The following is a 25498-nucleotide window of genomic DNA, read 5'->3' as shown; positions in this document are numbered from 1 at the left end:
GGATTATGGAAAACCCCAAGGCATTTTATAAGTATATTAAGAGTAAGAGGATTACCCGGGAAGGAGTAAGGTCTATTTGACACTGAAGTGGCAATCTGTGCGTGGAACCAGAGGACATGGATGAGGTCTTAAATGAATACTTCTCATCTATATTCACAGAGGGGAAGAACATTGTAGCTGGGATTTCATTAAGATAATGAGGTTCTAGAATATGTCAAGATTAATACGGAGGAGGTATTTGATGTTTTATCAGACATAAAGGTGCATAAACCACAAGGCCTGATGAGATGTAACCCAGGCTGCTATGGGAAGTAAGGGAGGAGATTGCTGGCGCTTTGGCAGGGATATTTAATACTTCGCTTACCACAGGTGAAGTGCCAGATGACTGGAAGATAGCTAATGTGGTTCCTTTGTCCTGGAAGGGCAGCAGGAATAGGCCAGGTAATTGCAAACTAGCTAGCCAGGAGCAAAGGAGTCTGAGGGGGTGATTCGATTGAGGACTACAAAATTATGAGAGGCATAGACAGGGTAGTCAAGAGAATATTTTCACATGGCAGACATGTCTAAGACCAGATGGCACAAGCTCGAGGCGGGGAGTAAATTGTTCAGAGGAGATCTGAGGAAATCTTTTTTCACCCAGAGGGTTGTAGAACAATGGAACGTGCTGCTGCCTGAGAGGATGGTGGAGGCAGGTACTGTAAAAATATTTAAGAAAAGTTTGGATGAGCACTTAAAATGTCAGGGTAATGTAGGCTATGGACCAACTGCGGGTAAATGGGATTATTGTAGTTTTGTGATCAGAGATAATGGGAACTGCAGATGCTGTAGCTTTGTGTTTATTGGTCAGCCAAAGGGCCTGTTTGACTTCATGACTCTATACCTATCACTTAGATTGATATAAATATCCATGTTTTAAATCAAATATGTTCTTTCAATAATGGTATTCGTTGTTCTATGAGAAATAATTGGTTTATTAACAATGTGCTTTTCTTTGTTATATTCAATCATGGGACGTGTGCATTGCTGGCTGACCAGCATTTATTGCCTGTTCCTAGTTGCCCTTGAGAAGGTAGTGGTATTATGTCATACATACTGCTGAAAAACAATCCTAGCCTTAATACTATAGTTGTAGAATGTCAAATTTCTCTAAAATTGTTTCCTAAAATAACAAAGAACTTCATATTTCAGCTTCTACCTTTAATTCCATGTATATATATTCCAATCTTTATTTTGCTCTCTGTGAAATTATTAGCAATTGAAGGATTATCTGTGCTCCCTACAATAATTCTTCAGGTGTGATTAGCTATTTGGCCTACTTTTTGTCACTTTTCCTGGGTGCCAGAGATCCTCTATAGTTGGTGCCATGATCAAATTAACATCAAGAAAGGTGACAGAGATCAGAAGATCTTTGTGAACAACTTCCACTGAGATCAGTGGCAACCAATGTTACTTCGAAAAATCTAAACTGTTGGAATTAATTGGCTCAAATAACAAACTGAAACCAAATTATTTCTAGAATTTGGCGTCAATCTCACAGTTGGAACTCAGACATACAGCTCAGGTGTTCTCTTGGTGGGCATATTTTTGCGACAGACTAGATTCATCTTGATCAAGTTTTAGAAAAATACAGAAGCGAAGCAGAGTTGTTTATTCTGTTTATTTATTTCATTTTAGTTGGTCTGTGATTGCAGATGCAATTTCACTGTAAATTTGACTAAAATGCTTTTGCATCTTCCTCTGTAAAGCTGGCTGATAAAGTGGAAGCCATATCTTCCAGTGAGTGGGTTACTAACTGGAATTTAACATTAAAGACTTGTTATCTTAATGTTATTGTGGACACATTGCAATTATATTGCCATTTCTTCATCACTGTTGGAATAAAATCGTTACAGGTGCATCTACACCATACTGACTGCAGCAGCTCAAAATAGGTGACTCTTATCAAAACCTTTCCAGGGGCAATTAAGAATGGATAGCATTTCTTGCATTGTTAATGATGTTCACATCTCATGAAAAAACTAAAATAAAGTTTTGAAGATTTAGGGGAAACATCTATTTCCTTTACCTTTTCAATAATTCTCCACTTTGAACTAGAGGAATGTAGATTAATTGATTTAAGCACATGAACGATAAGCAAGCTCAAAGCTGTACAAGGCTGTGTACGACATTTTGAAACAACAGTCAGACTCATCTTGATCTTTTGATTGTCATATTCAGTTAAAGATTGTTGCAGTTTGCCAATCTCAAATTTCAAATTGCTAATTCTCACAGACAGTCAATTAGAGTTTAATATTTTAAGATGTAAACAAAAGTGCCTCTTTCTCTGTGATACCATGATTTCCCACAATGCTTTTCAGCAAATGCAGACCTCCCAAAGTGTAATGACTGTTTTATATATATATAATGCTTTATCGCATTTAACTAATTTCTTTCATATTTTCTCCTCCTTAGGATGACAAGAGGGTGAGTAATATATTTGTGTGTGATAGGAGAACAAAGTCCAAGCAATTCTTCAACACAGATTTTTCAGCTTGACCAAAATGTGAATTGTACTAAGATCTTTTTACTTAATTTTGATAAGTGCCCACCGGACAGAATGGAGCCCAAGACAGTCTGTGCGTGTCCACCAGGCCCACCAGGATTACATGGTATTCCTGGACAAAAAGTAAGTTCACAATTGAGTACTTATATCAGACAATGGTAACTATTCAAAACATTACACAAATTACTCATTTCAAATCTGGTGGAAGTTGTGGCTTTGGCAATGTGTTTTACAACGATCAGCTTGAAATTATTATAACCTGCTCAATAGTTAACACAAGTACTGTGCCACAGTAGCTGTATTAGCTCTGGATTTTATATAAAATGTAGTTTTTCTGATGCATGTGAAAAATTGCAATTTCTTGACTCTTTCTGAACTATGGAAAGATCATGATAGGAATCTGTGACTCAGTAGCTCAAATCTTCCAAAGCACTTATTCTGGGTTTCATTGTATTGTCATAGAACCCCCACAGTGTGGAAGCAGGCCCTTCAGCCCAACAAGTCCACACTGACCCTTGGAGCATCCCACCCAGACCCAGCTTCCTACAACCCACCTAATCTACGCGCCCCTGAACACTACGGACAATTCAGCATGGCTAATCCACCTGGCCTGCATGTCATTGGACTGTGGGAGGAAACCACAGGTAGAGCACCTGGAGGAAACCCATGCATACACAGGGAGAGAGTGTGTAAACTCCACACAAACAGTTACCTGAGGGTGGAATTGAGCCTGGGTCCCTGGCATTGTGAGGCAGCAGTGCTAACCACTGAGCCACAGTGCTGCCCCCATCTCTATAAAACAACTTTTATGAGTTTGAGTCCTCAGCGAAGAAGATGTTGTATGGTAATATAGCCTTGCCTTTAGTATGACATCCTGACTGTTATTTTTTGGGCTAAAAGTTCCATTCAACCTGCCCCAGTACTGATCCATTTCCCTGGGTTATTTTCTTGGTGTAGCATTCCTGGCAGAATTCATGCTGCTAAAAATAAGCAGAACCATGTGAAGAGAAATATTCCAACAGCACTGCAATAGGCATATTGCTGGACTATGAACTGAGGCAGCAAGGGCCCTTAGCAGGGCAGAGGTAGTACAAAAACTATATTGAGTAATTCCTGACAATGTGAGGCTGGATGAACACAGCAGGCCCAGCAGCATCTCAGGAGCAGAAAAGCTGACGTTTCGGGCCTAGACCCTTCATCAGAGGGATTCCTTTTACCCATAAGAAGGCCATACCTAAGCCATTGGGCTTCAGTAGTGTTGTGGGAAAATCACCACAAGATACCTTCAATTTGCTACTTCTTTAGAAATCTCATAGATAATCAAGGACTGAAACAATGAGCTAAACTTTATTGCATTTAGTAACCAAAATAAGACCCCACAAGTAAGCAAGTTAAGCCTCACAACCCAGCTAAGCGATTGTCTAATTAATGGTGGAATCTGGCTAGGATTTCAACCAGTGGTGGTCTGTCTCTGGAAGTGCCCAGGGTTCGATCCTTGTCAGTGTTGTTCATTGAAATTCTGCTAAAGGGGAGTTCTGGTGTTTACTTCTTTAAAAATGTTTTCGTCTTTCAGGTCTATGAGATGATGTATTGATGGTTTCTTGAAGTCTCTTCATCCAAAGTAGTGCAAGTCTGTAGCTTGCCTTCTTGTCAAAAATAGGTTCTTTTTTTCCCTGCTTACTATGGTCTTAACTGTCTGTTCAAAAACACAGCTTTCCTGTAGTTAACTCCTTAAATTCTTCTGCAGGGCAATCAGTTGTCCTTGTGGAAATAAAGTATTGAGTTTTTCAAGCCAGTGTTAAGACAGTTTTGTCTATGTAATCTTGGCTCTCTCCTTTACAAGACATGGCTAATCGCTTTCAATTCCTATATAAGTTTGTTCTTGCCTTTAATAGTTTATTCCGGACAGAGCCATTGCTGCTTCTTTCAAGTGTAACAGTTGTCGATTCATTCAATCCAGGAACAGTTACAAAAGCTCTAAAGTCTATAATATCTCAGTAATTAAGCCTGGAGCCTGAATTGGAAGGTGTACTCTTCATTCACTGTGGGAACTGGATAATTTACTGCTACTGCCTTGAACATGGTGCTACCTTTCACTTGCAGGGCAGTTGGAAGGAAGTTGCCATTAAGCAGCATTTAGAGAGAGAGTTTTTGGTTGTCTGTCCCAGAAGCTTGAGGTTAACAAGGAGATAAATATGTTATGCTGCTTAGCTGATGGTGGTAGATGACAAATCAACTCACTGAGTGAAACTTTATTTGATAGATAATGTTTAAGTTTGCAGTTGATTAATCACTGAACGTAATTACACAATACTGCCGATGTTCCTTAACACCCAAACAAATGTTTGTCACATGAAAGTCAAGAAAAATAAAGCTATATACAAATGACAGCTTAGAAGGTTGTTCACGTAAATGCAAAACAAACTTTCTACTTGTTTCCCAGAAAAGTCCATCACAAATGCTCAAATCCCAGAGGAATACCACTCTTTTCTCAACTCTTTAATTTCTTACTAGACTGACTCCAGTTCTCCTTCTGGGACTGAAAGAGCTTTACCACTTCTTCCCAGTTTTTCTGCCCTAAATCTGTCTTCAGTTCTGACAACTTGAACATTTCTGTACAACCCGTCACAGCTCAGCAACTTCACAAACTAAAACCCATCTGTTAAAATGAAAATTCTCTTCTGAACTGAAGCCAAAAACTACATTAATGGCCCCGCTCTGTTTCCTTAGTTTGTAATAAACATTCTATCAGTTAGCACCGCACGTGTCCTACCAGACACATATCTAAATGCCATGCTTTGTTGTGAATTATTCATTTACGTCCTTATCCCAAATGACTTTCTGAACTTTTTGAAGAGGCTTCACAAAACTGAAACCAAATCCATTTGCCTCTATTTAAAACAAAATTTAAATACCAAAAATGATGTCGGACACTTTTCATCTTTCAAACAAATGTGTTCAATTCCACATCAATGATTTTGATGGAAATCTAATGGAAATGGAATGGATTCAACTTTAATCTTTTGTGTCACAATCCTGTCTATGTTAAGTAGCAAGATGTGCAGCAAAATGTATTGGAGGTCACTAATTATTGTGTTTTATATTTAACCAGGGGTCTAAGGGAAATTCTGGTAAACCAGGAAAATCAGGAATGAATGGTCTACCTGTGAGTACTATTCCATTTTCTACATATCTCTACATTGCTATATTCATGCAGTGAATTTTTAGCTAAGATTATAGGTTTGTAGGCATTGGGCAAGGAGCCATGTAAAACCCAGCAGATGGCCATCAAGCCACCTACACGATCCCTTCCAACCTGACTAACATTTTACAGGGCATTGTGAACACTGGACCTGGGCCTGAGTGTTATCCTTAAGTGGCTAGTTAATGTCCACATAAGGCCCTCATCTCACCCCCATTGCCATTCTATCCGGGATGAGAGGGGGAGGCCCACATCGTGCAGGAAGCCTGGTAGCTTTGGTTCTGGAAAAATGACAAACACCTCCTTTTTCATTCTCCTCGGCCCATCGGACACTCCACACCCAAAGTCATTCACCCGCCTCTTTAACCGTCTCCATGGTCTCTTAAAACCAACCCCAATTTCAGTACTCAATGTAGAGTAAAGTGTTTCATGAAATACATTAGTTTTGTTGAAAAAGGAGATCTGCTGTCAAAGCTTTTCATCTGGCACTTATCAGGGCTGAAAGTGTGTCACAAGTTTAGAGGGAGTGAAGATCCATACTGCATGAGTAAAGGCAGCATACTGCTTATCAAGCTGACTGATTGGTTAAACAATTGCCATAGGAAATACACCAGGGAACTATCTTACTCCATGACCTTGTCTAAGCCTGTATTGTACCTTTTCTTCTGCAGAGGAAAAGTTCCTGACAATAAACATATATGTAGCTTCTAGCAGGCATAAACAAACCACATTGCGAACCAAATGATAGTCTTGAATTGGTTATTGGTGGCATTTGTGGCACACTTGGGATTGATCGTAGAGTCACAGAAAAAGGCCCATCAGGTCTGCACAGGTAGAAACAACCGCTTGACTATTGTCATCCCATTTTCCAGCCTGTGGCCCATAGCCTTGTATGCCTTGGCTTCACAAGTGTACATTTAAATATTTCTCAAATGTTATGATGGCTTCTGTCTCTACCACCCTGACAGGCAGTGAGTTTCAGATTCCCACCATCCTCTGGGTGACAGAATACTTCCTGACATCCCTCTAGGTTTCCAGTCTTTGCCATAATTCTATGAACCCTGGTCATTGATCCATCCATCAACTGGAAAAGTTTCTTTGCATCTCATAATTTTATACATCTCAGTCATGTCCCCCCCGCCTCAGCCTCTTCTGGTCCAAGGAAAACAACATCAGACTATCCAATCTCTCTCAAAAACAAAAACACTCCAGCCCAGTCAACCTCCAGGTATGCCTCCACTGCACCCTCTTCAGTCCTACCAATTTCAGCTATAATGTGGATTCCAGAGCTGCATACATTACTTTGTCCGTGACTTAATCATTTTTTTATACAGTTCCAGCATAACCTTCCTGCTCTAAACTCCATGCCTCAGCCAATGAAGGGAAATATTCCATAAGCCTTATTAACCAGTTTATCTGCATGCCTTGCAGCCTAACATACAGGTGGACATGCACATCAAGGTCCCCCGATCCTTGATGCTTCCCAGGTTCCTATCATTCAGCATGTATTCCCTTGCCTGTTTGTGCTACCTAAGTACATCATCTCATACTTAGCTGGATTGAATTCTATATCTTTCTGTAATTAAAGCTATACTCCTTTCTATTTACCACCCTACCAATTTTTGTATCACCTGTGAACTGATTAATCAACCCTCCTACATTCAAGTCTAAATCACTTACATATACCACAAACAGCAAAGGCACCAAGAACGATCCCTGCAGGACCCTGCTTGACAGAGGCTTCCAGTCATAAAAACATCCCTCAACCATCACCCTTTGATTCATGTCACTCAGCCATTTCTGGATCCAATTAGCCAAATTTCCTTGGATTCCCATGGTCTCTTAACTTTGCTATCAGCCTCCAAGACAGCACCTTATCTAAAGCCTTGCTGAACTTCAAATAAACTATACCAAATCTCCCATCTCCCATACCTGGTCACCTCTTTGAAAGCCACAATTATGTTTGTCAGACATGATCTGCAATTAACAAAACCGTGCTGGCTGTTTTTGATTAATCCCTGCCTCACCAAATGAAGATTAATTCCATCCTTCCGAATTACTGCCATTAGTTTCCCCACCACTGAGGTTAAACTGAAACAAAAACAGAAATTGCTAGAGAAACTCATTAGTCTGGCAGCATCGGTGGAGAGAAAGCAGAATTAACATTTCAAATCCTACTTCAGAACTTCTATTCGGAAAAAGGGTTGAACTTGAAATGTTAACTCTATTTTCTCTCCAGAAATGTTACCAGACCTGTTGGGTTTCACCAGCAATTTCTGGTTTTGTTTCAGATTTCCAAAATCTACTGTTCTTTGTTCGCCTTAGGTAATACTGACTGGTTTGTAGTTTCCTGGTTTATCCCTTTTTAGCTTCTTGAATAACAGTACCACATTGGCTGTCCTCCAGATCCCTGGCACCTCTGTTGTAGCCAAAGAGAACTTGAAAATATTTGCCAGGGTCCAAAAATGAAATTGTATGTTCAACGTTATCTTCAGAATTTTGCAAGTGCAGGTTGGCTGAGAATGGGGTACCTGCTATGAACAGCCAAAGAGACATACTGTTTATCTGGTTAGGTTTCCTTGGGTTGGTGATGTCATTTCCTGCATTGGTGATGTCATTTGCTGTTCTTTTTCTCAGGGGATGGTAGATTGGCTCCAAATCAATGTGTTTGTTGATGGAGTTCCGGTTGGAATGCCATGCTTCTAGGAATTCTCGTGCGTGTCTCTGTTTGGCTTGTCCTAGGATGGATGCGCCCATCAACATCAACCTGGCCAAAGAAACACTGACTACACTATTAGAAGAACCGAAGACACATACACCAGACACCACCAACCTCATCAGCAAGGACATCATCAAGCTAGTGGACCTATGCCTCAACACCCACTTCACTTTCAATAACAAAACCTACAGACAAACCAACGGTACACCCATGGGATCTCCGATATCAGGGTTCTTAGCAGAGGCAGTAATGCAGAGACTCGAACAAACAGCTCTGCCAATCATCCAACCCAAACTTTGGGTCCACTACGTGGATGACACCTTCGTCATCACTAAACAAAACAAATTAGAGGAAACCTTCAAGACCATCAATAATACCCTTTACTGGCATAACATTCACAAAAGAGGAGGAAAACAATAACAAACTGCCATTCCTAGATGTCACAGTAGAGCGAACAGCCAATGGGGAACTTCAAACCAGCGTCTACAGGAAAACAACACGTACGGACCAAATACTGAACTACAGGAGCAACCATCCCAACACCCACAAACAAAGCTGCATTAGAACATTATTCCAATGAGCCACCACACACTGCAGCACAGAGGAGCTACACAGAGCAGAAGAAAATCACCTATACAGCATATTCAAAAAGAATGGGTACCCTATGAACACAGTCTGCCGATTCCTCAGCAATAAACCCAAACAAACAGACAAAACGGGCTCAGAAACCATAACCACTCTCCCCTACATCAAAGACATTTCCGAAATGACTGCCAGACTACTCGGACCTCTTGGCATCAGGGTAGCCCACAAACCCACCAACACACTAAAACAGCAGCTAATGAACTTAAAAGACCCTGTACAGACAACAAATAAAACGAACGTCATCTACAAAATACCTTGCAAGAACTGTGACAAACACTACATTGGACAAACAGGCAGAAAGCTAGCCACCAGGATACATGAACATCAACTAGCCACAAAACGACATGACCCACTATCACTCGTATCCTTACATACAGATGAGGAAGGACACCACTTTGATTGGGACAACACATCCATCCTAGGACAAGCCTAACAAAGACACGCACGAGAATTCCTAGAAGCATGGCATTCCAACCGGAACTCCATCAACAAACACATTGATTTGGAGCCAACCTACCATCCCCTGAGAAAAAGAACAGGAAATGACATCACCAACGCAGGAAATGACATCACCAACCCAAGGAAACCTAACCAGTTAAATAGAAAGCAGGACATAACACCAGTGCTTCGTCGGAGGCTCACTGATGATGTTACCTAGAATGGTGATGAAACGTCTGAAAACTAACCTTCCAGCTCAGCTAGCAAACTCACATCCAAGACATACTGTTTGATATGATCTATCAGTGGCTGGAGTGTATAGCCTAAGCAGCTGAGGTTGAGCTATATCTGAAATCCAGTCACCCTATAACTGATTTATATGATTGGCAGAATGGCTTTGTAGATTAACAGCAGCATCCTATCAATGGAAAATTTCACATGTTCCTGCTGTATAAATAATTATTAAAGTCTGTTGTTTTTGAACATGTGTAATGATGGCAGAAGTCTGTGGTGCCACATGTTGATAAGTAGGTTCAATGTGGAAATTGTATTAATTAAGTGCTGAGAGAATGGTTAGGAAGGATTGTCTTTCACTAGCATACAATGTCAACTGTTCATTTGAGCATAAGCATTTTAGTCAATTTGGTTCTAATCTGAATGCAAGTCAGAATTCATTTAAATGCATATTGGGTGGGAGGGGAGTAAAAATAGTGCACTCAAACTGAAATTACCGATCTTTAATAGACCATGTCATCTTAGGATTCCCAAATGGATATGGATATGATGGGATAGAACATAGAACATAGAACATTACAGCACACTACAGGCCCTTCGGCCCTCAATGTCGTGCCGACCTGTCATACCGATCTGAAGCCCATCTAACCTACACTATTCCATGTACGTCCGTATGCTTATCCAATGATGACTTAAATGTACCTAAAGTTGGCGAATCTACTACCGTTGCAGGCAAAGCGTTCCATTCCCTTACTACACTCTGAGTAAAGAAACCACCTCTAACATCTGTCCTATATCTTTCACCCCTCAATTTAAAGCTATGCCCCCTCATGCTCGCCGTCACCATCCTAGGAAAAAGGCTCTCCCAATCCACCCTATCTAACCCTCTGATTATTTTATATGTTTCAATTAAGTCACCTCTCAACCTTCTTCTCTTTAATGAAAACAGCCTCAAGTCCCTCAGCCTTTCCTCGTAAGACCCTCCCTCCATACCAGGCAACATCCTAGTAAATCTCCTCTGCACCCTTTCCAAAGCTTCCACATCCTTCTTATAATGCGGTGACCAGAACTGTACACAATACTCCAAGTGTGGCCACACCAGAGTTTTGTACAGCTTCACCATAACCTCTTGGTTCCGGAACGCGATCCCTCTATTAATAAAAGCTAAAACACTGTATGCCTTCTTAACAGCCCTGTCAACCTGGGTGGCAACTTTCAAGGATCTGTGTACATGGACACCGAGATATCTCTGCTCATCTACACTACCAAGAATCTTACTATTAGCCCAGTACTTTGCCTTCCAGTTACTCCTACCAAAGTGCATCACCTCACCCTTGTCTGCATTAAACTCCATTTGCCACCTCTCAGCCCAGCTCTGCAGCTTATCTATGTCTCTCTGCAACCTACAGCATCCTTCGTCACTATCCACAACTCCACTGACCTTAGTGTCGTCTGCAAATTTACTAACCCATCCTTCTACGCCCTCATCCAGGTCAATTATAAAAATGACAAACAGCAGTGGACCCAACACCGACCCTTGCAGTACACCACTAGTAACTGGTCTCCAGGATGAACATTTCCCATCAACTACCACCCTCTGTCTTCTTTCAGCAAGCCAATTTCCGATCCAAACTGCTATATCTCCCACAATTCCATTCCTCCGCATTTTGTACAATAGCCTATTGTGGGGAACCTTATCGAACGCCTTGCTGAAATCCATATACACCACATCAACCGGTTTACTCTCATCTACCTGTCTGGTCACCTTCTCAAAGAACTCAATAAGGTTTGTGAGGCACGACCTTCCCTTCACAAAACCGTGCTGACTATCCCTAATCAATTTATTCTTTTCTAGATGATTGTAAATCCTATCCCTTATAACCTTTTCCAACACTTTACCAACAACTGAGGTAGGGCTCATTGGTCTCTAATTACCAGGGTTATCTCTACTCCCCTTCTTGAACAGGGGAACCACATTTGCTATCCTCCAGTCATCTGGCAGTATTCCTGTAGACAATGACGAGTTAAAGATCAATGCCAAAGGCTTGGCAATCTCCTGCCTGGCTTCCCAGAGGATCCTAGGATAAATCCCGTCCGGCACAGGGGACTTATTTATCTTCACCCTTTGTAGGATTTCTAATACCTCTTCCTAGTGAACCTCAATCCCACCTAGTCTAGTGGCCTGTATCTCAGTATTCTCCTCGACAACATTGTCGTTTTCTAGAGTGAATACTGTTGAAAAGTATTCATTTAGTGCTTCCCCACCTCCTCTGACTCCACACACAACTTACCACCACTATCCTTGATTGGCCCTAATCTTACTTTCGTCATTCTTTTATTCCTTAAATACCTATAGAAAGCCTTAGGGTTTACCCTGATCCTATCCACTAACAACTTCTCATGTCTCCTCCTGTCTCTTCTGAGCTCTCTGTTTTGGTCTTTCTTGGCTACCTCGTAGCCCTCAAGTGCCCTAACTGAGCCTAACATCTCATCTTAACATAAGCCTTCTTCTTCCTCTTGACCAGAGATTCCACCTCCTTCGTAAACCACGGCTCCCGCACTCTACAGCTTCCTCCCTGCCTGACAGGTACATACTTATCTAGGACACACAGGAGCTTTTCCTTGAATAAGCGCCAGATTTCTAATGTGCCCATCCCCTGCAGTTTCCTTCCCCATCCTATGCTCCCTAAATCTTGCCTAATCTCATTGTAATTGCCTTTTCCCCAGCAATAACTCTTTGCCCAGTGGTATACACCTATCCCTTTCCATCACTAAAGTACACATAACAGAATTGTGATCACTATTACCAAAGTGCTCACCTACTTCCAAATCTAACACCGGGCCAGGCTCATTACCCACGACCAAATCTAATGTGGCTTCGCTCCTTGTTGGCCTATCTACATACTGTGTCAGGAAGCCCTCCTGCACACACTGGACAAAAACTGACCCATCTATAGTACTCGAAATATAGTGTAGGGGGAGGGGCTTAGATTAGTTCACAGGTCGGCGCAATATCGAGGGCCGAAGGGCCTGTTCTGCGCTGTATTGTTCTATGTTCTATGTAAATGATGGAGCTGATGTTGGTATATACCAGCACCAGGCAATTCCATAGTTGCCCTGGTTCACTCTGTCTTTGGTTATGAGTAGGAATGTGAGGGAAGTAGTATGCATTTTTGGCTGCATATCACCACAATGAAAATAAAAATGTGAGACAATATAAGGGATGATAAGAAAAGAAAGTTAACCTGTTATTAATCATGCAACATGGTATAGGTGATGGCCCATTGGTGTTACTGTTAGACTATAAATCTAGAAACCCAGCTGATGTTCTGGGGACCTGGATTCGAATCTCACCACGGCAGATGGTAGAATTTGAATTCAAAAAAGTATGGAATTAAGAATCTGTTGATCACTGTGAAATCATTGCTGATTGAGGGGAAAAACCCATCTGATCCACTGATGCCCTTCAGGGAACGAAATCTGCCACTCTCACCTGGTCTGGCCTACATGTGAATCCAGACCCACAGCAATGTGATTGACTCTCAACTGCCCTCTGAAATGCCCGAGCAAGCCACACAGTTGTACCAATCACTACAAAGTCTCAAAGAAATGAAACTCGACAGATCACCTGGCATCGACCTAGGCACCGGAAAAGTCAATGGCAGAAACAGCCCTGTCGACCCTGCAAAATCCTCCTCACTAACATCTAGCGGTTAGTGCCAGCGTTGGGAGAGCTGTCTCACAGACGAGTTAAGCAACAGCCTGACATAGTCATACTCTCAGAATCATACCTTGCAGACAATGCCCCAGACACCACTGTCACCATCCCTGGAAATGTCCTGTCTCACTGGCAGGACAGACCCAGCAGCGGGGGCAGCACAGCAGTATGCAGTCGGGAGGATATTGCTCTAGGAGTCCTTGATATTGACGCCGGACCCCATGAAGTTTCATGGTTTCAGGTTAGACAGGGGCAAAGAAATCTGCTGATTACCACACACTGTCCTCCCTCAGCTAATGAATCAGTACTCCTCAATGTTGAACAACACTTACAGGAAGCACTGAAGACGGCAAGAGCACCAAATGTACTCTGGGTGGGAGATTTCAGTGTTCACCACCAAAAGTGCCTCGGCAGCAGTACTACTGATGGAGCCGGTCGGCTCTTAAAGGAGATAGCTGCTAGACTGGGCCTGCAGCGGTTGGTGAGGGAACCAACAAGAGGGAAAAACATGCCTGACCTCATCCTTACCAATCTGCCTGTTGCAGATGCATCTGTCCATGACAGTGTCGGTAAGAGTGACCGCACAGTGCATTGTGGAGACAAAGCCTCGCCTTCACATTGAGAACAACCTCCATCGTGTTGTGTGGCACTATCACCGTGCTAAATGGGACAGACTTCGCACTGATCTAGCAACTCAAGACCAGGCATCCATGAGGTGCTGTGGGCCATCAACAGCAACAGAATTGTACTCCAGCACAATCTGTAACCTCATGGCCCGACATAACCCCACTCAACCATTACCATCAAGCCAGGTGATCAACACTGGTTCAATGAAGAGTGCAAGAGGGCATGCCAGGAGCAGCACCAGGCATACCTGAAGATGAGGTATCAACCTGGTGAAGCCACCAAACAGGACAACTTGCACGCCAAACAGTGAAAGCAGCAAGTGATAGAGCTAAGCGATCCCACAACCAATGGATCAGATTTAAGCTCTGCAGTCCTGCCACATCTCGTTGTGAGTGGTGGTGGACAATTAAACAACTCACTGGAGGAGGAGACTCCACAAATATCTCCATCCTCAATGATGGAAGAGGCTAGCACATCAGTGCAAAAGATAAGGCTGAAGCATTCGCAGCAAACTTCAGCCAGAAGTGCCGAGAGGATGATTCATCTCAGCCTCCTTCAGTGGTCCCAACATTACACATACCAGTCTTCAGCCAATTTGTTTCACTCCACGTGATATCGTGAAACGGTTGGAGATTCTGGATACTGCATAGGTTGCAGGCCCTGACAACATTCCGGCAATAATACTGAAGACTTGTGCTCCAGAACTTGCTGCCGTCCTAGCCAAGCTGTTCCAGTACAGTTACAAAACTGGTATCTACCTGACAATGTGGAAAATTGCCTGAGTATGTCCTGTACATAAAAAGCAGGACAAACCCAACCCAGCCAATTACTGCCCCATCAGTCTCCTCGCAATCATGAGTAAAGTGAGGAAGGTGGCCCCAACAGTGCTATTGAGCAGCACCTGGTCATGGATAGAGATAGACGAAGCTGATGTGCTGAAAATTTTGTCAAACATTAAGATTGACAAGTCGCCAGGCCCGGATCAGATTTGTCCTCGGCTGCTTTGGGAAGCGAGAAATGCAATTGCTTCGCCACTTGCGAAGATCTTTGCATCCTCGCTCTCCACTGGAGTCGTACCTGAGGACTGGAGAGAGGCAAATGTAATTCCTCTCTTCAAGAAAGGAAATAGGGAAATCCCCGGCAATTATAGACCGGTAAGTCTCACGTCTGTCGTCTGCAAGGTGTTAGAAAGGATTCTGAGGGATAAGATTTATGACCATCTGGAAGAGCATGGCTTGATCAAATACAGTCAACACGGCTTTGTGAGCGGTAGGTCATGCCTTACAAACCTTATCGAGTTTTTTGAGGATGTGACTAGAAAGGTTGATGAGGGTCGAGCTGTGGATGTGGTGTATATGGACTTCAGTAAGGCATTTGATAAGGTTCCCCATGGTAGGCTCATTCAGAAGGTCAGGAGGAATGGGATACAGGGGAACTTAGCTGCTTGGATACAGAATTGGCTGGCCAACAGAAGACAGCGAGTGGTAGTAGAAGGAAAATATTCTGCCTGGAAGTCAGTGGTGAGTGGAGTTCCACAGGGCTCTGTCCTTGGGCCTCTACTGTTTGTAATTTTTATTAATGACTTGGACGAGGGAATTGAAGGATGGGTCAGCAAGTTTGCAGACGACACAAAGGTCGGAGGTGTCGTTGACAGTGTAGAGGGCTGTTGTAGGCTGCAGCGGGACATTGACAGGATGCAGAGATGGGCCGAGAGGTGGCAGATGGAGTTCAACCTGGATAAATGCGAGGTGATGCATTTTGGAAGGTCGAATTTGAAAGCTGAGTACAGGATTAAGGATAGGATTCTTGGCAGCATGGAGGAACAGAGGGATCTTGGTGTGCAGATACATAGATCCCTTAAAATGGCCACCCAAGTGGACAGGGTTGTTAAGAAAGCATATGGTGTTTTGGCTTTCATTAACAGGGGGATTGAGTTTAAGAGTCGTGAGATCTTGTTGCAGCTCTATAAAACTTTGGTTAGACCGCACTTGGAATACTGCGTCCAGTTCTGGGCGCCCTATTATAGGAAAGATGTGGATGCTTTGGAGAGGGTTCAGAGGAGGTTTACGAGGATGCTGCCTGGACTGGAGGGCTTATCTTATGAAGAGAGGTTGACTGAGCTTGGTCTCTTTTCATTGGAGAAAAGGAGGAGGAGACGGGACCTAACTGAGGTATACAAGATAATGAGAGGCATAGATAGAGTTGATAGCCAGAGACTATTTCCCAGGGCAGAAATGGCTAGCACGAGGGGTCATAGTTTTAAGCTGGTTGGTGGAAAGTATCGAGGGGATGTCAGAGGCAGGTTTTTTACGCAGAGAGTTGTGAGAGCATGGAATGCGTTGCCAGCAGCAGTTGTGGAAGCAAGGTCATTGGGGTCATTTAAGAGACTGCTGGACATGTATATGGTCACAGAAATTTGAGGGTGCATACATGAGGATCAATGGTCGGCACAACATTGTGGGCTGAAGGGCCTGTTCTGTGCTGTACTGTTCTATGTTCTATGTTCTAAGTAACCTGTTCAGTGATGCCCAGTTTGGGTTCCGCCAGGACCACTCAGCTCCTGATCTCATTACAGCCTTGGTTCTAGAGGTGAGGTGAGAGTAACAGCCCTTGATATCAAGGCTGCATTCAACTGAGTATGGCATCAAGGAGCCCTGGCAAAGCTGGAATCAATGGGAATCGGGGGCAAAAGCTCCAGTGGTTGGAGTCATACCTGACACATTGGAAGATGGTCGTGGATGTGGGAGGCCAATCATCTCATCTCTAGGTCATCTCTGCAAGAGTTACTCAGGGTAGTGTCCTAGGCCCAACCAAGTTCAGCTGCTTCATCAATGACTTTCCCTCCATAATAAGGTCAGAGGTGGGGATGTTTGCTGATGTTTGCACAATGTTCAGCACCATTCGTGACTTCTCAGATACTGAAGCAGCCCATGTTCACAAGCAGCAAAATCTGAATAATATCCAGGCTTGGGCTGACAAGTGGCAGTTGACATTCGTGCCACACAAATGCCAACTATGACCATCACCAATAAGAGACAATCTAACTACTGTCCCTTGACATTCAATGGTGTTAACATCACTGAATCCCCCCACTGTCAACATCCTGGAGGTTACCATTGACTAGAAAGTCAACTGGACTCACCACATTAACACAGTGGCTACAAGAGCAGGCCAGAAACTAGGAATACTGCAGCAAGTAACTCACCTCCTGACTCCTCAAAGCCTGATCTCTATCTACAAGGCACAAGTCAGGAGTGTGATGGAATACTCCCCACTTGCCTGGATGAATGCAGCCCCAACAACACTTGACACCATCCAGGACAAAGCAGCCCACTTGACTGGCACTACATCCACAAGCATTCACTTCCTCCACCTCTGATGCTTAGGAGCAGCAAGATGTACTGCAGAAATTCACCAAAGATCCTTAGACAGCACCTTCCATACCCACGACCACTTCCATCTCAAAGGACAAGGGCAGTACACATTTGGGAACACCCCTTCACTGCCTCAAACCCAATGCTAAGTAAGCAATAAATCCAGTTCAATGTATCCATAAGACCTACATTTCTGAAGGCTTTATTCACTATCTTTCCACATTCAAAGATTAGTGCACAAATGCCTGTGTAATTTTCTGTTCTGGCACTCATGATAAAATTGTACTATTTATCATCTACTATTTCACCTCGTTCTTCCTCCAAGAATTTATCTGTTACAATTTTATACATTGAAATTCATCTGTGTGCCCTCCCATTTCACCAGCTCTAAATTCAAGAGAGAATAGCATTTATACAAACTCAAGTTTTCAACGAAATAATAGGGGGGGTTGAATTGATGAAAATTTAAGTAGGCTTACAGCTGCACTATTCACACAATTGAAATACCCATGAAAGTAAGGTGCTGTGAATTTCAAACTCAGCCTTCAGTAGGCACTGAGATAACAAGGTGTAGAGCTGGATGAACACAGCAGGCCAAGCAGCATCATAGGAGCAGGAAAAGCTGGCGTTTTGGGCTTTGACCCTTGGTTTTAATACAGTACTTTTGACTTCTAAAGTGCTGTGTCATTTAAAATGTTGTTTTAATAAGGTAGTGACATAAGGTTTAATAAATTATTTTTGAAATGTCATGCCTGTTGCCTTTTCCCTGTATACATTATTTATTTTAAAAAACTTGCCTTTTATTTCTGTGAGCAAGACAAAGTGACAATTTTCTCCCAATTGCTTACATTGAAATACATCCCACTCTAATGGTTTTGTGGTCACAATGATTCATCTCCTTGCATTGTAAAACACTATCTGCCTGTGTGCCCACCAAATGCAATTTGCTGTTGATGAATGGCATTGCTGATTACTTGCTCTTTACTTGGAGTGTGTCTACAACAGATTTAGCTAGAAAGTGGATTACGCCCTTGCATCTAAATTAAGCAGTACTGAAAGAAAAGACTTGTATTTCACAATGAATGGTTTACATTGTAATTTTTTTCCCTTCTTTATGCACCAGGGGCTGGTCATGCAGGAGTGCTGAAAGATCACCGTCCTCTGAAAATAATTAAGTTTATAACACAAGAATGCAAACAAATTATTGCATTATGAAGCAGCATTAATTATGATTTAGCTGCTATTTTGCTGAAAAGAGCCCAAATTTACCTTTCCAGAAACATGCCATCCAAAAAGAAGGTTGAATAAGCACCAGAAAATGGAATGATACATGATTGGGACTATTTGCCTTCAATTCTTTGCCCTCCCTTCTGAATCTTGGTGACATACACAGTGGTGTAATTCTGTAGCTAACAAGTATTTTCCAATGTCTCATGTGAGTGCCCATTGTTCATTCCAGTTCAAACACATTGATTATTTTGACATGAGCGCAGCTATAGCTTCAACCCTGCATGTCCCAGAAAGGTTAATTCATTTGAAGTGCGAACTCACTTTTCATTATATAAAGAGTAATGCAATCACAATTTGATGTCTGATTCTCTAGATGGACTTTTTTTTAAAACAAGTGCAGCAACTTTCAAAGGCAATAAGAAGACTTGTGTTATGTTTTTGAATACATCAGGATTTCTCTAAATGCTTCATAGCCAAACAATCACATTGGATATAGAGCCACTACTATAATACAGCAGACACAGGAGCCAATTTGTCCACAGGAACCTCTCAAAAACACAGAGGTGATATTGACCACAGTCAAGTTTTGTGATGTTGGTTGTAAGGTAAATGTCAGCCAGCTAAACCCCTTGGCATTTCTTCCAAAAAACGTCATTGAATCTTTTACATCTGCAAGACAGAGCAGAGGTTTCACGTCTCATTCATAAGAAACACCTCAACATTGTAGGCTGAAGGCCCAAAAACTGAGGCCCAGCACTCTAGGCAGCCCACTGTGCTGAGGTCATTGAGGGATAGGGCTGATCTGGTCAGGTCGGGGGGCCTACGCCAGGAGCAACATTGGAGCCTTTCATTTCTGTTCCTGCCTCTAACAGCACTTCTTATTGAACTGCAGTGCCAGACCAGAATTTTGTACTCAAGCCCTAAGTAGCTTTGAATGCACACAATTCAGACTCAGAAATGAGTGCCACTGACTGAATCATGGCTGACATACTCAACTCTTCAATGCTTATTTCAATCAATGAAATATACAATATAAAATATTAACATGGTCACATTATAAATGTGTCGGGCTCAAATGACTTCAGAAAGATTGTGCTACAAATAATATTCCATATGGAGTGATTTCAGCCTAGTTCATTTCAAAGTATTCAGCTTTGACATTATGCAGTTCATTGCTTAGGTCATAAAAGTGCCTAGTCTTCTTAGATTACAAGAGATTCAATGCATTTCTGTTGGATAAGAGCATTAAGGGCTCTGTATTAAAAGATCACTACCACTTTCTTAAGGGCAGTTACAGATAGGCAACAAGTACTGGTCCAGACAGCCTTCATTCTCTGAATAGATAATGTAAAGTAATGCACAAGCTACTGATAGAAAGCTAAAATACACAACTGGTCAGTCATGAAGAAGGAACACAAGTATAAGGTGTAAGATGTTGGAGCTAAAGTAGGCCATTCAGCCCATTGAGTCTGCTGTGCCTTTCACTGAGATTATAGTGATCATCTGATAATCCTTAACTCCACTTTCCTGCTTTATCCCCCATTCACCTTGATTCCCGTACTGATTAAAAATCTATCTCAGCCTTGAATATACTTAACGACTCAGCCTCTATAGTCTCTGTGGTAAATAATTCAATGGAATGTATACAGCCTGAGAGAAGAAATTCATCTTCAACTCTGTCTTAAATCAATAACCCCTTACGTTGTGGTTATGCCCTGTAGTTGTAGATTCTCCCACAAAGAGAAACTACTTCTTCACATCTATATAACAGCAGCTGGTAGCTGCATTGCAATGAAAGGTGTTGGTGCACTCCAAAATGCACTGTTGAAATGGAGACAAGATTCGAAATGAATTGGAGATGAGCCATGATGATAATATGAGTTTGGCAGGTGTCTGACTCTAACCTGCATAGATAAAAAATGAAGGCAGTTGTCACCCTTGGCATAGGGGTGCAAGAAGCAAGCTGGAGTGACCATGTACCCACTCTGATTTTCTTCTAGGAATTGTTGCTATTCCTGTTTCTCTCTGCCTGTGAGAGAATAGCAAACTATGTATAAATGAGGTGCGACTAAGTAATGATGGGATGTTATTGCATGCAAATAGACCTCTCAGCACTCAATAGTGAAATTGTTCAAAGCCTGGGTACAAAACAGAACCTTCTTTCTTGACATCAAGAATCTCATTTTTCTGATCATGCCATCATTTTCCTATTGACTGTACATTGTCCATATCATTCAGGGACTGGGAAAATTCAGCCCTGTGTTCGGTGTTCTTGTTCTTGGCTGCTGATACAGAACATGAAACATGGTCAGAAAATTACTATCAGAGATAATGGGAACTGCAGATGCTGGAGAATTCCAAGATCCTGAGATGCTGCTTGGCCTGCTGTGTTCATCCAGCCTCACATTTTATTATCTCAGAAAATTACTGCTGTCAGGACCAGCATGGAGGAGGTGGGCCATAGGCCAGTAGTACCATGCAAGCTTCCCTGAAGTTCAAAATAACGCTTTAATAACGCTATTAACCCCCTTTATGAAGAGAGCTGATGGAAGCATTTGCTGAATGCTTCTGAAATAGATCCTTGCATCTCTTACTAAACCTACTACTAATACTGCAATATGCAACCTTTTGGACAGGTTGAGCATCCTAGATACACCCTGCTAGTAACAAGGATCTCCCAATTCCAATACTAATTAAAGAACTTCCCTTCCTGACCTCCTAAACCTTTGAGATATAGATGCAAGAAATTTAAAGTCGGCATGGGGCAACAGTTTTCCTGAAATATGGTCCTGCTGAATTTCAATTCTTTTTTATAATGTCAAAAACAGAAAAACCTGCCGATGCTGTAAATCAGGAACAAAAACAAAGTTGCTGGAAAAGCTTGGCTGGTCTGGCAGCATCTGTGAAGAAAAAAATCGGAGTTAACGTTTTGGGTCCAGTGACCCTTCTTGACATGCTGAGCTTTTCCAGGAACTTTGTTTTTGTTCAATTTTTTGGTATTGAGAGAAGAGATGAGAATCTTGCATTGGTGTAGTGAGTTTCATGCCTATTGATTGCCTGAAAGCACTTTGCAGCCAATGAAGAATTTTTTGTAGTGTTGCCGCTGCTTATTGTAGAACATGCGGCAGTTGATTTGCTCTCAAGTGTCCACAAGCAACCATGTGAAAATGACCAGATAAACTGTTTCTTTTTCCTGTGATGCTTATTGATGGATAAATTGCACCCAGGGCACTGGAAAAGTTTCCCCTGCTCTGCTTCAAAATAAGCCCATGGGATCTTTTTCATCCACCCAGAGGTAGCCTCTGTTTAACATCTCAAAAAGACAGAAGGCTTTGACAGTGTTAAGCTTCTGAAATACTGTACTAGAGTAACAGCCTCGTATTTTATGCTTAAGCTGTGAGGTGGAATTTAAATGGATTCGGGAAATGGATTGATCTTCAGCTCTGTCTTAAATCAAAAAACCCTTACGTTGTGGTTATCCCCTGTAGTTGTAGATTCTCCCACAAGGAGAAAGTACTTTTTCACATCTATCTAACAGCAGTTGTCACCCTTGGCATTGGGGGTCAAGCAGCGAGCTGGAGTAACCAGGTACCACTCTGATTTTCATGCTAGGAATTGTTGCCATCCTATTTCTCTCTGTCACGTGAATAGCAAACTATGTAGAAATGAGGTGCGAATAAGTAATGACACAAGTCTTCTGTTTCAGAGAGTTCTCTGCGTAAGAGCCACCAATGTATTAACATAGTGCTAATAATTTGTAAGATGTACTGTATCGTTAATTTGTACTTCACTTTTAAGGGACGACCTGGTGACCAAGGTATTCCAGGTATACTTGGCTCTCAAGGCGTACAGGTAGGGCATTACAAGTATTTTCTATGTCTTTCTGATGTAATCCTACTGTAATACAGTCTTGCCTTTTGCTGACCTACGCTTGCACACCATCCATCGTTTCCATGCTACAATTCCAGAACCAAAGACCCTGCCTCTATTTTCTAAATTTGAGTTCTACCAGTCTGTCAAACTCTAAAATAGTTGAAGCCAAATCTGTCTATTTTTGATTGAAAACGTTTCCACTAACGTTTGTAAATTTGTTTTTACGTACTCAACTCCAGTCCACAGAAGATTGCATTGTAGAAAGGAATTATTTAGCCCTATTATTTCAGTGCAGGATTTATCATAGTGCCATTCTAAATTTCCAATCCAATAATCAATTATCTCGAAGTGTATTTTTGTGAGAACATGTAGAATGCTTCAGAAACCCATATAACACTACATTTCCCTTAACCGTCTAACTGTGCACTTGAGCAAGAGAACTTGATTAAACATGAGTTAGTAGGAACTGCAGATGCTGGAGAATAAGAGATAACAAAGTGTGGAGCTGGGAATGGACATAACAGGCCAAACAGCATCAGAGGAGCAGGAACACTGATGTTTCGGGAAATTTCTGAAGAAGGGTCCAGACCTGAAACGTCAGCTTTCCTGCTTCTCCGATGTTGCTTGGCCTGCTGTGTTCATTCAGCTCTACAATTTGTTGTACTTGATTAAACATGACTTGGTTCTGGCAGAGAGTAAAGTTCTCGTGTAATTAATCGATTCAGTCCTCAATGTTGAGGCAGCAACCTAATACTTTAAATTACAGTCCCTGATTGTAATTGTCTGTAACACCAGTCTAACACATGACCACTTTGTGTGGGCAGTTATCCTTGTCCCTGTTGATACTTTGTAGCCCATTTTGTTTTCCTTTCACCAGCCAGTGAGCACTGTCTGACTATAAGCGGGGCTGGAAGCACTTCTTCACATGAAGGTCTATCATACTGTTCTGTATAAGTATCATTATTTATTATAGACTATTCTACCCTTTCTTCACACTGCCTCTCTCACATCTCAGCTACATTCATCATAATTTTATAAGGCCCGGTATAATTGTATGAAAACTTAGAAAACTGCGGATGCTGTAAATCAGGAACAAAAACAAAGTTGCTGGAAAAGCTCTGCAAGTCTGGCAACATCTGTGGAGAGAAATCAGAGTTAATGTTTCGGGTCAAGTGACCCTTCTTAACGATGGATGGTAGTTATGAAAATGTCAGTTTATATGCAGCAGTTAGGTTGGGGTGAGAGGCTAAGGAGTAAACGATAGATGGGGATAGAGCCCTGAAAGAAAGAGATGAACAGTTGTTCAGACAAAGAAGTGGATAATGATCTGGTTAGGAGGGTGAATAGCTATTAATGGGGACTGTTAGTAACTAACAATGAGTACCTCCTTAATTTGTAAAATTAACGTTTGATACGTGTAATTGAAATACATTGCACTTTTTGACCTGCTTGACCTATACTTACAATTCTTTCTAATATCTATAAAATTCCTCCCAATTCAGGGTCGGCCTGGTATGCCTGGATCTGCAGGGGAGCCTGGACCAAAAGGAGACACAGTAAGCTATCTATTTTCAATCCTTCACCATCACAATCAGTTTGCTACCATACAATGTGACTCATCTTTAATAAAATCAAAACACTGATCCTAAAAGAAGAGTTTCACCATTGGGCTTTCTTGTAGAAATTAAAATTACTGGAAAGATATATTATTAAGTTGAATATATATTTGATTCATCTCCAATTGTTGTTGACCTTTGAAGAAAAATCAAAACATCAAGAAAGATCCTTGCATCTTTTTTGCAGGGTACATTCTCACAGGCACTTCATACAAAACACAGATTGGTTCAGATTGCATAAATTTGACATGATTCATCAGCGTGTTTTCAGGTTCTTGTTACTGTCAACTCTCATACATTGAAAGGCGTTGTTACAAATTTCAAGGCTATTCTGTTAGGTACGACAGTTTTAGTCATTCCTATTAGTCCTATCTTCATCCCAACTATGCCTGCATTGCTCACTATCTAAGTATTGAGTTACACCATTCATGAAAATGAATGGGAGATCTTGCCTTTTACCCATTCCCGTGCAATTCTCTAATCATTTAGTGGCATCTGAGAATAAAGGCATTGGTACTTTAAATTCAGACACTATAAGCTGAACTGGCTTATTTTACACCTGACAAAAGACCAATAGTTGTAAATGCCTCTAATGTTTCATCACTTCACACTTCTTTTAGAAAATGAGAAGAAAAAACTAAGTATATTCCCATATCCTGTGATCGACTGACATATATGCTGTAAGCAAAAATTTACTTTCAGGGTAACCTGTAAATGCAGAAGATGAACTTGTGCATCTTGGTTGTAGCTTTCAGTTAGTCTTTTGCAATCTATATTTTAAAACCAGATCCATATCCCATTTTTCAATTCAGCTGTCTACATTCAGGGGAGAGGGAAGGTTGGGGCAACCTAGAGTAGGGAATCAGAAGCCCATGTTATTTTTGGATCCAGATCCTACGTTGCTGATCTGACACCATTGCGACCTGCAAAGTCCTTAATTTGGTGTCCACTAAATGCTGCCTAGGCATGAGAACTGCTGCTGGAAGTCAAATCTCAAAGGCAGGTGATGGCTATGTCTGGGCTTGTAGAATTAAGGGCTCTTGTAGCATAGCGATAGCACCCCTATCTCTGAGCCAAGAGGCTCCCAGGTTCAAGTCCCAGCTATCTCAGAAGTGTGCAACGCTATCACTGAACAGGTTGATTAGAAAATATCTTGGTGTTGTAAAATGGAGCAGACTGGAAAGCAAAGGGCTGACAGTGTTGTAGACCAATGAGGTGTCAAGCCGTCAGTCACATTCTTGATTAACTCCGCTCAAACAATGTTAATTCTGAGCCATCAC

The 25498-nt window shown here is 41.9% G+C and overlaps 1 protein-coding gene across 1 annotated transcript in view; it reads left to right on the top strand.

Moving 5' to 3' along the window:
- Window positions 1-25498, top strand: part of LOC125451411 (collagen alpha-1(XXI) chain-like) — a 161392-nt gene that overhangs the window by 52866 nt on the left and 83028 nt on the right. The window contains exons 8-12 of the mRNA XM_059646342.1: window positions 2452-2463; window positions 2582-2665; window positions 5655-5708; window positions 22528-22581; window positions 24105-24158. Of these exons, the coding sequence (XP_059502325.1) occupies window positions 2452-2463; window positions 2582-2665; window positions 5655-5708; window positions 22528-22581; window positions 24105-24158 (258 nt within the window). The remainder of the gene's footprint in view (window positions 1-2451; window positions 2464-2581; window positions 2666-5654; window positions 5709-22527; window positions 22582-24104; window positions 24159-25498) is intronic.

The sequence above is a fragment of the Stegostoma tigrinum genome, chromosome 5 (assembly GCF_030684315.1).
Source record: "Stegostoma tigrinum isolate sSteTig4 chromosome 5, sSteTig4.hap1, whole genome shotgun sequence".
NCBI lineage: Eukaryota > Metazoa > Chordata > Chondrichthyes > Orectolobiformes > Stegostomatidae > Stegostoma > Stegostoma tigrinum.
Note: the sequence above shows the minus strand (reverse complement) of the source record. Positions and strands in the feature narration are given on the sequence as shown.